This window comes from Amphibalanus amphitrite, unplaced genomic scaffold (genome assembly GCF_019059575.1).
Source record: "Amphibalanus amphitrite isolate SeventyFive unplaced genomic scaffold, NRLGWU_Aamphi_draft 000443F_arrow, whole genome shotgun sequence".
NCBI classification, from domain to species: Eukaryota; Metazoa; Arthropoda; class Thecostraca; order Balanomorpha; family Balanidae; genus Amphibalanus; species Amphibalanus amphitrite.
Window position 1 is genome coordinate 271457 of NW_024881937.1, and position 15370 is coordinate 286826.

Below are 15370 nucleotides of genomic sequence, written 5' to 3' on the forward strand. Positions count from 1 at the left end.
TGTCTCACATTCTTCGGAAAGTCGGTTTTGTTTTGCTTAAATCATTGTATCAGCATTGGGTAGTCACAAAACAGGTGTCTTGCTTACTTGTAAACAGCGGAATGCACTGTAAAGTATGCTGATTATTTAGGGACATATTTGTGTTATGAGGCTATCGGTGGAGCCAACAAATAACTAAATGCACGTACTTTTATTTAAAATAAAATTATTTAAAATAAAATTATTTAAAATAAAAGTATGTGCATTTAGTTATTTGTTGGCTCCACCGATAACCTCATAACACTGTGAAGTATCACTGCAGCAATACTGCTACTGCATAAGATACCTACCGAAATGTGCAACAAAGACCAAGTTTCGCTCTTGGAAAGGAACATGGGATAAAGATCTTTGCTCACATGAAGAAACGAGAAGCAATGATCAGTCCTTTTCCGGACTTTGTCGCAATCTGACCATATCTTACCATCTTTGTTTCAGTTTTTGGCTGACCAGCGGTAGCACATATACAGCACATATAGCACATATACAGCGGTAGCACATAAACACTGTGCCACTGTGATGGCCAGTCCGCTGGGCTCGGTGGCCGGGATGGCGGCCCAGAAGCGGCCCGCGAGCGGCGGCCTCCTGCCCCCGGTGGCCACCCCCGGCGGCGCCCACAGCCTCTCCACAGTCAGCCGTGATGGCTCGGGCTCCGCGGCGGGCGGAGTGTCCCAGGAGAAGAGGGTGCGGCTGGACCCGCAGCGGCTGAGCTATGAGAATCAGCTGAGGAAGCAGGCGGCCGCGCTGATCGACTCGCAGACGCAGGTCACCCGGCTGCAGGCGAAATTACAGGTCAGTCAGTTGGACAATCGAAATTGCAGGCTAGCTGGTAAGTCAGGTGATATTGCAGGATGCTGTATGACCGAGCTGTGCGTCTCCCATCCAGTCTCTGGGCACGTATCTGAGTTTATCAGGATTCCCGCCGACTCTCTGGGCTCCTGGCATTGTGAGGCGTTCTTCACTGATATAGTACCTCTAACCGAACTGTCTGCGTTTTCCTGCCTAGCCTCTGGACTCTCTTCTTCAGCCTGAGTCAGTTTCTCATTGAGTCAGTTTCTCATTGATATTGTATGACTAAAAGTTCTGTGTTATACCCGTCCACTCCATTGAAAGCGTAAGATACAAGTGTATCTGTTTTTCATTGATATTGCATGACCGGTCTGTCTGCTCTTCTCCCTCCCAGTGTCTGGGCCCCTGGCATCGTGAGGCTCGTTTGTGTCCGTTTATTACTGGTATAGTACCTGTAACCGAACTGTCGTGTTTTCTCCGCCCAGTCTCTGGACGCCCAGCAGCGCGAGGCCCGGGTACAGCAGGACACCGAGAGGCACGAGCTGACCAGGAGGACGGAGCGAGCCGAGAAACAGGTAGGTGCTGGTACAATGTCTTGGCTCTGTCTGTTATTCTGTTCTCCTTGTATAAGATGTGTTACTGATTGAGCGGTGCCTCGTGATCTCTTGCCTATCGTGTCGATTGTTCAACTCCAGTACATAAATGCAAAGTACAAAACTATACCTGATCACTACTACACAAAGTAGGAGGTAGTCGCACGCGCGGCAACAAGCCCTATAGGTAATGTCCCCTTTTATGACGTCTATTTGTTTGATTTCTAAATACCTCATCTCTGTCCTATCTGGTGACGTCATTTATTCCATGATTTTGTCACTCCTATATCCTCTTATGACACCACCGGTCGTTCTGGCCAGGCGTCGGAGGCGGTGGCCGAGCTGAAGCGTCAGCGCCAGGAGCGGACTAGACTGGAGTCTGAGCTGACTGAGACCCGTGCCAGACTGCAGTCGTACCGCACAGACTGCGACCGAGATGTGCTAACGGCACGGCAGAGGGCGGAGGAGGAGATGAGGAAACTCACAGAGGTACGGAGGAGCAAGATAGAGTGAAGGGGTGATGCTAATGAAGCTAGTGGAGGGAGGAATGGCTAGCTAGGGTGGTAGAGGGAGGATGAACTGCGTGGTCTGGTTGTCCCAAAGGCCCAACTAATCATCATGACGTTTTGGACCTTTGTCGCTCCCTTCTCCTCTTGCACAATCAAACCTCCTCAGTCTCACAATGTCATGTGGACTCCCTCCCTCATCACATTCTGACCCAGTGCTGGAAATGAGGCCGCTTTCTGGTCCCGGCGTTTTATTCTCCGGGTGCCTTAACCCCGTCTAGCGCTTAGCCTTTCGGGACCCTCTCAGAGCCGCGATTGTTTTCGCCGCTCGGCCCATTCGGGATGCAAAGTTGATATAAGAAGTAAACGCAGCGAAAACTGAGATGATACTGATAGGTGATAGGCGTCAGCTGCAGTACGTAGGGGAAGGGCAAGTTAATGTGCAGTTTTTAGGCGAAACATTACAGCCGGCCAAGTGTGTTCGAAACCTCGGTGTTAAAATGGACTGTAACTTGTCGTGGGAACCGCATGTCGAGCAAGTTGTCAGCAAATTTACCGGTATTTTAATAGGTCTAGCCAGCGCCCGCCACCTTCTTCCGCATCATCTCTTGCCTCGAATTGTTGATGCACTAGTTCTGTCACACGTGCGCTATTGCATTCAGGTTTATGGAAGTGCCAACGCTGGGCGAATTGCCAAGTTGCAAAAAGTTATAAATTTCGCAGCAAGAGTAGTATCAGGAAGGCGAAAATATGACCACATTTCTGATTGTATCGATTCATTGGGCTGGCTACCGGCCCAAAAGCTAGTCAATTACTCGGACCTGTGCCTTCTGTACAAGATCTGGGGAACAGGACAGCCGGATTCAATAGCTCAGTACCTTCACACTAATCGCGACAGAACGTTACGTGACACGCGCACATCGAACTATCTAAGCTTGCCACGTGTAAAAACGAATCATGGAAAGCGTACTTTTATTTACCGATCTGTTACACTGTACAATAAGCTTGTTATAGCCGAGGGTGCAAACAGACTTACGCTGAGCCAATTCAAAAAGCATCTAAAGCTTTCTAGATTACAATGATCATAGCTCGGAGGAGGTGATTTTTAGCTGTTTTATCAGGTGTCGCAGTATTTGATTTTAACAGTGTTGTGTGTTGTTCGTTATGAAGTGTTTACTGACAACGACCAGGGAATAGCCCATTTTATGCGGATCTGGTTTGCTAATGTGACAATAAACAATAAACAATAAGATATTCACACAAAGTTTATTTGGGGCCTCTGCATATACGACTTCGAAATTAGTCGATTTTACAAAACCTTTCTCTTTCATCTATATGCATACATTTGACCCTAATTTCAGACTAGGCTGGTTTGGCTGGCCCTAAATAAGCTTTGTGTGACTATTAACTTTGCATCTCGACTGGGGCGATCGGCGAAAACAACTGCGACCCTGAGTGGGTCCCGAAAGGCTAAACGCTGGACGGGATTAACTCGCCCGGAGAATAAAACGCCGGGACCAGAAAGCGGCCTCATTTCCAGCACTGTTCTGACCTCATCCTTCTTTGCTCCCAGGATCTGACCCTCCCCCCGCCCGCAGGATCTCTCAGAGACCCGCCGCCAGCTGTCTGAGGCGCTCTCCCAGCTCGCGGAGGCTGACACGGCGCGGCAGGGGGCGCTGCTTCTGCTCGAACAGGAGAGGGCCCAGGCGGCCGCGGCAGATCAGAGGGCCGCCTCGGACGGAGGGCTGGAGAGGGAGCAGCTGAGGGCCGCCCTCCGGGACGAACAGATGAGGGTCAAGGTGAGGACAGGATCGCAAAATATCGCGTTGAATAATTCAGGACTAAGATGGTCATATGTAGGTGCAGAAGTCATTCATTGTCAGAATTGCTAGCCGTCGTTTACCATATACCGAATACTGATGCTTCATATATAGTTCGTGTTTTCAAATATGCTTGGGTTTATCGGTATATCGTGTTTACTACCATCTATACCACTGTGGTTTTAGGGCGTTAGTAGCACTTGTCCCTTGTCATTTTTATGCTCAAGCGGCTTTAAATCTGTTATGATGCCTCTAGTGTTTCTCGTTATGGAGGTGCCGATTAGCTACAATCGGATTGCCCTAAAACCCCAAATACCACCACCATCATATTCCTTCTGACGCCCGCAGGAACTGGAGAACCAGTTGGCCTCGTCGGAGGAGAGCCTGCAGCTGGGCTCACTGATGCGGGAGCGATTAGCACGCTATCCTGAGCTCGAGAAACAGCACGCGGCTATGGAGGCAGAGCTCCGTTCGCTCAGAAACGTGGTGGATAAGACGCTGGTGTTGGAGGAGCGGGCGGCCGTGCTGCAGAAAAAGGCCGATAGGTTTGATCAGCTGCAGACAGAGCTGGAGACGGCCAGGACAGAGGTAAGGGGGTGGAGAGAGAGAGAGGGGGAGGGAGAGGGGGAGAGAGAGAGAGAGAGAGAGAGAGGGAGGGAGGGAGGGAGGGAGGGAGACAGCCAGGCGAAAGATGCACTTCACATTTTATATTCGTGAAGAAATGTTTAAAAATGACTTAGTTATTAGCTATTCTGACCCTAGTCCTACCTTGCTTGACCTGACCTCGGTGCTTTGTGTGGCGACTGACCTAATTTCTGACCTCCATGACTTCTGACCTGACCTGAACCGACCTGACCTGACCTCCCCTTCTATCCCCAGTGTTCGGAGTGGCGCCTTCAGCTGGCCACCTGGCGAGAGGTGGCCGGAGTGACCTCACCAGGCCTGACCTATGCGCAGTGCTCGTAGCTCACTGACCTGACCTAACCTGACCTGATCTGACCTGCCCTCAGTGTTCGGAGTGGCGCCTGCAGCTCGCCACGTGGCGTGAGGCGGCCGGGGACGGTGTGGCCTGTCCTGATGACCTCAGTCGTCTGCTGGCTGACCTGAGGAAGCAGCAGCTTCTGCTGAAGGAGAGCGGCGGCACGGCGCGCGCAGAGTGAGTGGGGGGAGGGAGGGAGAGAGAGAGAGAGAGAGAGAGAGAGAGAGAGAGAGAGAGAGAGAGAGAGAGAGAGAGAGAGGGGGGCGGCGTGTGATACTGGGAGGGAGTGATTAGTGAAGGGAACAGGGAATGGTGATTAGGACGTCATGGGGTCAACTGAGGATTAGACAATGAGTGTGGCCTGAGTCATTAGAGGTTGAAAGTAAGGATTAGACACTGGTTGTTACTGAATAAGGCATAGCAAGAGAAGTGGAAAAACAATTTTTGTTTCGCTGAGACAGTAAAACCTAGCGGTAGGGCATGGCGAGAGAAGTGAAAAAACAATTTTTTGTTTTGCTGAGGTAGTAAAACCTTGCGGTTAAACTGCTCAAGATGAGCCCTTCGCTTGTCCGTTGAACCGTCCGTTTGTCTCAGCTTATCATGTCTCCAGCGTCTTGTCTCTCTTTAGGTGTAGATCCTCGTCCCAGGTAATTCTACATGGTATATCATGTAGGGGAGAGTGGGGTAATTTGGCCGCTTTTTTTAGAAAACGATGTAACTAAAAATCGACAACACATTTCTGCATTTTCTCAACGCTGACAGGTGTGGCATACATTTTACTTTCTTGGACAGTAAACTTGAAATGATAGAGTAACTACTTATATTGACATTGTGATGTATTACAAAGGTCTGCAAAGCGGCCAAATTGCCCCACTAGCAGGGTTATTTGGCCGGGGGTGTGGGGTAATTTGGCCGGTGTTAGCTTGAGGCCATAATTTTTGTTATAGGCAAGCCAGCTTCACATTCAGCAATGACGCGTGTCCTACGACGCATTTGAAGCATTTTGGAGGTTGACCCAGCCGTCACAGGGGTCGAAAATAGTCAAAATAGCGGCTCTAGATGCGATGACAGTTTTTTTTACGAATAGCTTTTGAAGTAATCAAGCTAGGCCAAAACTAAAAGTACCATCGTAATTCTCTCGTCATTCCGCATCGAAACATGTATGTGTTGACCTCGAGAGGTCAAGGTCAAAGGTTGGCTTCAGGTCAGGTTACCTCAGGTCGCTTGACCTCAAGGTTACGTGAGTTCAAGGTCATCATGTATATCATTCGATGCGCCTTGACGAGCTGAACACAATGAGACCATTTTTGCGGCTGTATCTTTTTTCTGTAAGTATTTATTAGCAAAAAAGCGTTAAATAACCTTTGATGACGTCACATGCTCTTACAACTGTCCAATAGGAAATATGGCATCAAGGTAGTCAAAGTTGGTTATGAAATATGTCCTTTATGGTATAATTGACCATGACAACTCGGCCGTCCCAGCATAGTGACTCTGAGCGCACCGGCCAAGTTGCCCCGCTAGTCCCGGCCAAATAACCCCACATTGCCATTCTGAAAATGTTTTGTCTATAAAGTCGTCATGGCTGTGCAGAACTAAATGAAATTGCTCTTGGAACCGCTGAACACCCTCAAAAATGGCGCTATAATGTTGGAATTCGTTTACAGCCCAAATACTACATGTTATACAAATTTTTTAAACGGAAGTAAAAGTTACCATTTTCTAACTAAATTCACCTTTTATTAATTTTGAATAAAACTAAGAGGGGGAAAGTTTTGACATTTGTTCTCGAGTTAGTTCTGCCGATGACAAATGAATAGAGACTAAAGTTATTTCTTTCACTTTTATCAGCTTTCGTACAGGTGGGAGCGGCCAATTTACACCACCGGCCAAATTACCCCACTCTCCCCTATGTTCTTTATGTTATAACAGGTAACTCTCCCGCTCCCCATGCGACCCCTTCCCTCCAGTAACTGTGTCTACCGCCCCCTACGGCCTACAGACTCTCTGCGGCCGAGTCGCGCTGTCAGACGCTACAGACCGAGCTCGACAAACTGAAGGAGGCGCAGGCGGAGCACGACCAGACCAAACTGGAGGGGCAGGTGCAGCTGCGGAAACTGCAGCGCAAACTCACACTGGTCACCATGGTGAGTGCTGCAGCGATGTTAGGCTACGTCTGGGCCTCGTTTCATAAAGCGAGTCCGTGACTTACTCCGGTTTTTGGTTTTGTATTGTAATTGCATGTGAAGCGATGTTGATAGTTTGAATTGTCGAATTCATTTATCTTGCAAGCAAGAACAGAAGGAAGAAGGGGAAATAAATTTATCGCTTCACATGCACTTGCAATACAAGACCAAAAAACGGCGTAAGTTACGGACTCGCTTTATGAAACGAAGCCATGGTGTCAGCGGGCATAGGGGCACGCATGGTAGTGACGGCAGGGTATGTGTGTATAGAGAGCACCCATTTTACGACCATTTTGCGATACTGGAGCCCGCTGCTGCCCGCTTAATTATTACGAATAGTTGACTGTTGAAGACCAATAAATGACCAATAAATTGTCATGACATTTTTATTGCTATTTATATTACATCCCACCAACAGTTATTAGTACACAATATTTTTATTTGCTATGTATATTTTAATGGGTACTATGAACTTTGATTGCTCTATGTTAGATGCCATGATTATCCAGTAATAGCTTGCTGTAATTTGCCGCTTGCCACCAGTGTTTCCGGAAAATGCTCCTCCCATGAAACCAATGTGCGTGGTCCCGTCGTGGGCGTTTGAGATCATGTATCGCAGACGTTTGGTCGTTGATTTTGGCTAATGGTAACTCACTGACCACTCATAGTCTGTCAGCAACACTGCTGATCCGTACGTATTGGTCAATGGCCAACTGCCGAGTCAGGGCTGTCTCATCCCTATCTCCGTAACGTGTCGTGTGCGACCAATGACGTCACGGCATTGCGGCGTTCTGATTGGGCGGCAGCTCTGAATCGCCCGACTGGTGGTCCCCTCTCGACAAGCGCACGTGCGCCGACTAGACATTTGTAGTGGCATTGACGGCAGACAAAGTGAGGTAATGCAGAGCTCTGAATATACTTGAATAGAGTCTAAGCCGTTAGTAATACGTAAAAACGTCAGATAGGTTTCTTGTTCGTCTTGATTTGAGCTTTTATGTGATATGACTTTTACCTTAGTGTCGAGGTTGGCAGCTATGTGGGAGAGCCCTAAAGTTGGGTCATTTTCCATAGGATTGCATTACAGCCGTCCGACCCTTCGTACCAGTGACGTCACGGAAATCGCTGCTTCGGCCTAATGAGCATACCTTCTATATAGGGCCTTGCTGCCGAGTCGTGTTTCAATTCGTTCTATCAGTTTCCGAAAGGCCTCAAACAGATCTATATTGTTGCCATGGAAACGTTTCTTTCGCCACACATGCCCACAAATTGCCGTCGTACTAAATATCGGCTTTTGCTACGCAAAGCGTGTCGTTAGTGGTCCAGAATATACGGAGATAACAACGCTGATGGCTTCTCTTGCCGAGCTGCATTTATAGTTCTACGGACGAGTGTGCGTCATCGATGATTTGCTACCTCCTTATCCATCCTGTGTCACGTGTCTTCTTAATCGCCTTCTGAGCTTGGTTGCAACAGATGTACGCGGGTACTAGGAGGTATGCTGTGACTTGAATTTCCATTTGGATAACCGTAAACGTCATCCGCTCCCCTCGCATAACCTCCTCACATGCCTGTCACAATACCCCTTCCCATTGGGTAACCGGACATGCGTCATCTAATGTACCTACGCTCTTATGTCGCCTAACCCTCCGACATATCTGTTTGGACACCCGGATGTATCCAATTCAGTGGATAGATCCGGGTCACTATCCGCTAGGTAGTCATACATACGTCATTGTTTGTCGTTTGGCTATGAGTATAAGCATGTTATACGATGGGAATTCAAGTGTACTATCTCCCGCATTGTTATGGACCATTCTAGGCATGTCAATCGGATACCAACTTTTCGGTATACAGATACCAAACTGATACAAAATTGGTATTTGGTATTTCAATCTTAATGTGTATGGTATTTTGTTGGTATCATGAACCCTCACTAATGTATAAGAGGCTAATAAAAGGCTAATAAATCGGTAAAAAGTTGGTATTTCCCTCATTTTCCCGAATTGGTTTTGTTTCGAATTTCGATATTTCCCCACGGGTTCTGTTGGTATTTGGTTTGGTATTGGTATTCCAATTTTCTATAATTGACATCACTAAACCACTCCATCCCCTCTCGCCCTCAGGAGCGTGACAGCTGCAAACGGGTGCTGGACGCCTACGAGTCCGAGACGACCGAGTCGCTGACGTCCATAGAGCGTCAGCGTGGGGAGGACCAGGAGAGGCTGATCTCGACGTACCGACAGCAGGTGGAATCGCTGGAGAGGCAGCTGCAGGAGGCGGCCTCCAGCGGAAAGGTACGGCCGGGAACGGGAGGCGGCCTCCAGCGGAAAGGTATGGGGAGGGGGACGCCTTAACCCGCGCTCCACTGGGGTCTGCGTATAACGCGCCCTACTGGGGAGGGGGGGGGGGCTATTCATAGCCCCCCCCCTCCTAACTCCGAAACTACTGGGCCGATCGTCAAAATTCGAACGGCGTCTGATAGCCCCGGAAAAACCGTCGAACCTAATTTCATTGAACTCGAGGTCACCGATGACGTCACAGATCAGGTCAAAGTAAAAATTATCGATAATTGACTTGTTCACATTTTGGGCTCTGGCCGCCGTCTTACGAGTCAGATCAGGCTCATTTTTGGTTTCCACACTCGTGAACAAATGCTTTAGATACCCTGAGGGTAACAAACTTGTACTTTGATTTTCAGGTCAGGGCCAGGTCATCACAGGTCACGGAAATCTTATGCCATGCATCGGTCACGTGACACATGTTTTATGGTCCATTTAGGCCATTGATTTCGAATTCGATGTCGTTTATGTCATTCGAGGTCATTTTGAGTTGAATTTAGCTCAGGTCAGGCCACTTTCAGGTAAAAAAGGTCAAATTTTAGAAAGTGTCTATCGGATGCAGTTTGAGCTCAGGAATACGATGGTGCTACTTATATTGGTGTACGATGTCAAGTACGTACTGAAAAATTGATTTGAAAAATATAATCGTGAAATTTTTGCTATAAGGCGTATAACTTGGCCATTTTTTAAGATATCTGGCTAAAACTTGCTAGAGTAAGTCATAAGCATGTGATCTATCACATATATTCCGGTTTTTCGAAAAGTAAAAAAAAAATGAAAAATATAAGAATATAAATTTTTAATTTTAATATTTTTCAAAAGTTTCAAAATCTTGAAAATCCGAGATAGCAGTTTGATAGCGCAATCTATTCTGAGTCCTCTCATGCAAATAAATTGGATCTAGCTTAGAAACTGAGCTCTTGGGAGCGATTGCCGTGGTTCAATGTTTTGCGTCGAAATCGGCCGAACATGCCTTCACTCTGACGTCGTTTCCGGCCGACCTATGGTAGCTACGAAGTTCATATTTTGACACAAGGTGTCAAATTGATACAGCCGAAGGTACTGAAAGTACTGAAAGTTTGGCGTCGATACGTCTAGCGGTTTATAAGCTATTGCAGAAAAACGGGAGGGAAGAATTACGAGAGACATCGAACGCGGGGATAGTCTCTCGGAAGTATTGCTAGAATGAGGGGAGGGCGCCACCTGCCAGCCCCCCCCCCCCCCCCCAGTGGGGCGCGGGTTATGGAAAGGTACGGAGAATGGCAGAAGAAAGATGCAGGGGATAGAGAAACGCCTCCAGTGAGGAGGAATATGACGTGGTGTGGTTAATAGAAAAGGAAGTGGAGAAGCTGAGGGTGAAATAGTTAGGCAAGAGACTTTGGGAGAGGCACGAAAAATATTCGATAGAGATTAAAGGCTAATGGCTTGCTGGCACTCAAGCGTTGTTGATATCATTCGGCTGTCGCAGTGAGCTCTGCTGTTTTGTCTCTACGCTGCCATTTCCATTATCCTTTTTATTTTCCAATTCTCTTCTCTCATCGATCTCCTAACTCCCTCCCTTCTTTTTCACTCTCTTATCATTCACATTCTGTCGTTCGCACCCTCCTTCTATTCCCCATCTGTGACCTGTCCCTACCTTGCCTTCCAGTACTGAGAGCTCACCCCCCCCCCCCCCTCGTCCTCAGCTGGTGTTTGGCTCGGCCGACTCGGAGGCCCGTGCCGAGCTGTCCACTCTGCGCACCGAGCACGAGCAGCTGCGCAAACAGCTGCAACAGGTGCAGCTGGAAAAGGAGGGCCTCGAGGCGCAGCTGGAGGAGCGCGCGCTGAGAGGGGACTACAATCCGGCCACTAGTCGCGTGCTGACTCTGAGGTAAGGACTATAAATAACCCGGCGACTAGTCGTGTTAGCCCTCAGGTAAGGACTATAATCCGGCTACTAGTCGCGTGCTGACTCTGAGGTAAGGACTATAAATAACCCGGCGACTAGTCGTGTTAGCCCTCAGGTAAGGACTATAATCCGGCTACTAGTCGCGTGCTGACTCTGAGGTAAGGACTATAAATAACCCGGCGACTAGTCGTGTTAGCCCTCAGGTAAGGACTATAAATAACCCGGCGACTAGTCGCGTGCTGACACTCAGGTAAGGACTATAAAGAATCCGGCGACTAGCCGTGTGCTCTCAGGTAAGGAGGAAATGGGACTACTGGGAAGGATAGGGACTAAAGCCTGGCCACTACTCATGTGCTGACTCTCAGGTAAGACTACAACACGGAGAATAGTCGCGTGCTTACTCTTAGGTAAAAAGGGAGGGGGACTATCATAGGAGGGGAGGGGGACTATGGGAGGGGAGGGGGACTATAACCCAGCAATAAGTCACATGCTTAGTCTTTGGTACGGGGAGGGACTACAACCCAGCCACCTGGTTGTGTGCCGAGTTTCGCACTCAAAGTACAAAGGGACAGGGGAGGGAGTGATGTGAGCTATTGAGAGGCGGAGGGCTGTGATGATGCCGCTTTTGAGATTATACTGTTCATATGACATGGTGTATCATCTTCTATTATTGGAAGATGTTTAAAGCTTTGTGCAATTTGTCCGTAGCACCGATCATTACTCGCGATACCATACGATCATTTAATGGCAGAGAAATCCGATAATTGCTGAACAGCGGAAGCCCAGATTATGGTCCATGTAGATTGTAATGCCGCTGTCGAATATGTGCGGCCGTCTTTGTGCCGGCAGAGGTGGCTCCTGGGTCCCTCTGACCTATGTCTCCTGTTTCCTGGAATGATAACCCCTGCACTAAACCCTGTGCCCCCGTTCATTTTCCCCATGGCCTCTGAAGGGATAACCTGACCTCCGGTGCCTGTCTTACCCCCAGACCCCTGACCTCCGTCTCCCTCTGACCCTCTGACCCCTGACCTGCGTCTCCCTCTGACCCTCTGACCTCTGACCCCCTGTAGGGACAACCCGGCGGCGGCGGCCGGCTCCAGGCGCGCCGGTCAGCTGGAGCGGTTGCAGCAGGAGAACGCCGAGCTGCGCGGACGACTGGAGGTGCTGGGGGACAGAGCGGGCTCCGGACTGAGCCAGGACGCCGCCAAACAAATCAGCGGTGAGGGGCGGCGCGGGGACATATTGCAGTTACAGCACATCGCCAAACAAATCAGCGGTGAGGGGCGGGGCGGGGGCATATTACAGTCACAGCACATCGCCAAACAGATCAGCGGTGAGGGACGGCGCGGGCTCCGGACTGAGTCAGGACGCCGCCAAACAGATCAGCGGTGAGGGGCGGCGCGGGGACATATTGCAGTCACAGCATATCGCCAAACAAATCAGCGGTGAGGGGCGGGGCGGGAACAACACAGGGGGTGGAGACTTCCACTGGCGTCCAACTGGCGTCTAACTGAGCAGACGTCCAAGTTGGCGTTTAACTTGGCGTCTTACTGTTGGGCGGAGACTTCCAAGCTAGACGCGTCTAAAGTTAGCTGTCACCCAGGTGGACGCAGCCGCCGTCCGCCTGGCGCGTTAAGACGCGTCCAGCTAGACGCGAAATGGATGTCTCCACCCGGGTGTATTTTGCTGGCGATAAACACTGTAAATGTACACACTCGGGGGTCAGCCCAGCACACTTTGACCCGGACTGGGTCGGCACGACCACCGCGGGGCACGTAACACGTTGCAGCTGGCCAGGCCCTTCGAATTGGCCGGGTGTTGGATTGCGTTTCGTTCGAAAATGTACTTCCATGTTGCGGAAAGGTTCGTTCTGAGACCATCGCCTGGTTTATTTGTAGACACATCACTCCAGTCTCAGTGCCTGCTGATACGAAGCAATCCAGAAAATGAACTTAATAACCCGCTCAGTTTGAAAATGTGGCTTCAGTGACTGTTATCACGATAAATGGAGTCACGGGACGGACTCAGACGCTCTGACCCACCAATCGATGGTCACATCAGTACGATATATTATCTCCCTTATCCCTGCCATCTCATGACACTAAAATAGCCCAAGCCGCTGCTCTCGTGTGTCCTGTAGTGTTTTTGTTCATGGACTTCGCCCATCATCATCATCATCATCATCATCATAACCAAGTTTATTAAACCAACCCATGGAGTCACCCCGTCTATGACACCATTAACCTCCCCCCCCCCCCCGCGACAGGTCTGCGCAGCCAGTTGCGTGCCGCCGAGTTGCGCACTCGCCGTCTAAAGGAGGTATTCGGTCGTAGCACCCAGGAGTACCGTCAGTCTGTCTGTCAGTTGACTGGATACAAAATTAATGCCGACGATACACAGCTAAGATTGAGGAGCGTCTACGCGCCGCAACAGGATCAGACCCTGCTCTTTCAGGTGAGGGGGAGAGAGAGAGAAAGAGAGAGGGAGAGAGAGAGAGAGAGAGAGAGATAGAGAGAGAGAGAGAGAGAGAGAGAGAGAGAGAGAGAGAGAGAGAGAGAGAGAGAGAGAGAGAGAGAGAGAGAGAGAGACGAGGGGTGCTTGTGGGAAGAAGAAAGAGAGGTACGCGTATTTTTGTAGACCAGGGTGAGGAATGAGGTATTCGTGTGGTTTTGTTAGGGGATTAGTATTCGTGTGGTTGGTGAGGTGAGTGGTGGAAGAAATATCCGTATGAGTAGTTGGTAGGGGGCTACGAAGGAAAGGTTGCTGGGAACTGAGGAAGGTCTGGAGTGGGGCGGGGTGAGGAGGGAGTGCGTCCATTAGTGACATTATTAGAAGCAGATTGGCCTGTCCTCAGCCCGATCAGTCAGCACAATGTGCTTCTTTCGCCCACTTTGCTGTTCAAAAATTGCCATTTTTAGCTCGGCTTTAGGTAGAAAGATAATGATGTCCTAATTGGCTGGTTTATCGTCATCATCCCGCATGATACTGAAATGACGTCTTTTTGCAACATTATATAGTAGCGCCGACTGGTAGCATTGCGAGTGTCTTCAATTTCACAATCACGATCACCCTCTATGTGAAACACGCTATGAATGTTCACGTTGGCACCACTGACCGCCTCCTCCCTCCCTCTCCCCTCTCTCTCCAGCGCGGTGCCGGGGACACGATTCAGCTCTTGGAGAACGGTTTCTCGGCTCGGCTCTCCGACCTGGTCGAGCAGTACCTGTACCGTCAGGACTCTATGCCTGGGTTCCTGGCGGCGCTGACCCTGCGGCTACTGCGAGACGGACCGCCCGCCGCCCCCGCCCCCGCCCGAGCCGCCGCCCGCGCACCGGTCCGCCCGCCGCCGCCGGATGACGATGATGACTGTGAAATTGTCGAGCTGGACTGAAGTTTGGTGATGTGTTTCGAGCAGGGACTAGAGACTGGCTGTGGGGTGCGAATTATGAGGGACGCATTGACTCGGCTGGAATTATGAACAAAACCGGCCTCGAGTGGCAGGAATCAGTCATGCCCCGTGCTGTCGAAATGGGATTTCGATCGGTGATTTGTGTATGTACTGCAATGGTCAGTGGTGACACAAAAACATCTTATCGAGCCTGGTAGCAGGGTGCGATGCGAAGGCTGATTTGTCTGGCCCAACTGCAGCTCAAGTCGCGTAGGATTACATCAAGGATCTTCCTCGCCGATTCACAGCGAAGCCTGGCACTGTGCAGTCTTCTGCATGTCTTTTTTTTTTAACCAGGTAGTTTTGGATTTTCGGGCGACTTCCCAAGCTAAGATGGTATCGTACTACGTTGGCCGATGTCCGAAATCGGTTTGACGATGACATGGAAGGTTTTGTTCTGACGTGCGGCAGTTGTGACTACCTGACCCCAAACTGTCTGGCCCTGATCGAGTGTGCGAACGAATAAACCTTTATTTTGGAGGACCTTTTTTGGCCGGTAAGGGAAATAGCTTGTAGTGGTATGCGGATTACGATATACGAATAAGCAGCGTCACAAGTGGCTAAGCCTTTCTCGTAATGCACGCTGCCTGGTAATGGCTATTTGGAATGCTAACGTTAAAGACTGGTTAAGAATTGAATACATGCTGCTTGAGCAGAATTGAACGTATCGATGTGTCGCCAAAATGTAATCAATGGTCACTAGAGCTGAACTAGAATAGCTCGGATAAATTTGGGCAGCAAAAGTAGTAGCGAAAATCGTAACTGGCCCCGCGAGTCGAACATTGC

At 49.5% G+C, this 15370-nt stretch overlaps 1 protein-coding gene across 7 annotated transcripts in view; it reads left to right on the forward strand.

The window, feature by feature from the left end:
• Positions 1 to 15065, forward strand: part of LOC122391525 (mitotic spindle assembly checkpoint protein MAD1-like) — a 30747-nt gene extending 15682 nt beyond the window's left edge. For all 7 annotated transcript variants that reach the window (XM_043385539.1, XM_043385534.1, XM_043385535.1 and 4 more), the window contains exons 2-13: positions 475 to 828; positions 1311 to 1400; positions 1740 to 1907; positions 3523 to 3723; positions 4093 to 4332; positions 4755 to 4900; positions 6726 to 6870; positions 9033 to 9203; positions 10934 to 11118; positions 12207 to 12355; positions 13403 to 13590; positions 14285 to 15065. In XM_043385539.1, the coding sequence (XP_043241474.1) occupies positions 556 to 828; positions 1311 to 1400; positions 1740 to 1907; positions 3523 to 3723; positions 4093 to 4332; positions 4755 to 4900; positions 6726 to 6870; positions 9033 to 9203; positions 10934 to 11118; positions 12207 to 12355; positions 13403 to 13590; positions 14285 to 14527 (2199 nt within the window). In that variant the 5' untranslated portion in view covers positions 475 to 555 and the 3' untranslated portion in view covers positions 14528 to 15065. The remainder of the gene's footprint in view (positions 1 to 474; positions 829 to 1310; positions 1401 to 1739; positions 1908 to 3522; positions 3724 to 4092; positions 4333 to 4754; positions 4901 to 6725; positions 6871 to 9032; positions 9204 to 10933; positions 11119 to 12206; positions 12356 to 13402; positions 13591 to 14284) is intronic.
• The last annotated feature ends 305 nt before the right edge of the window (positions 15066 to 15370 follow it).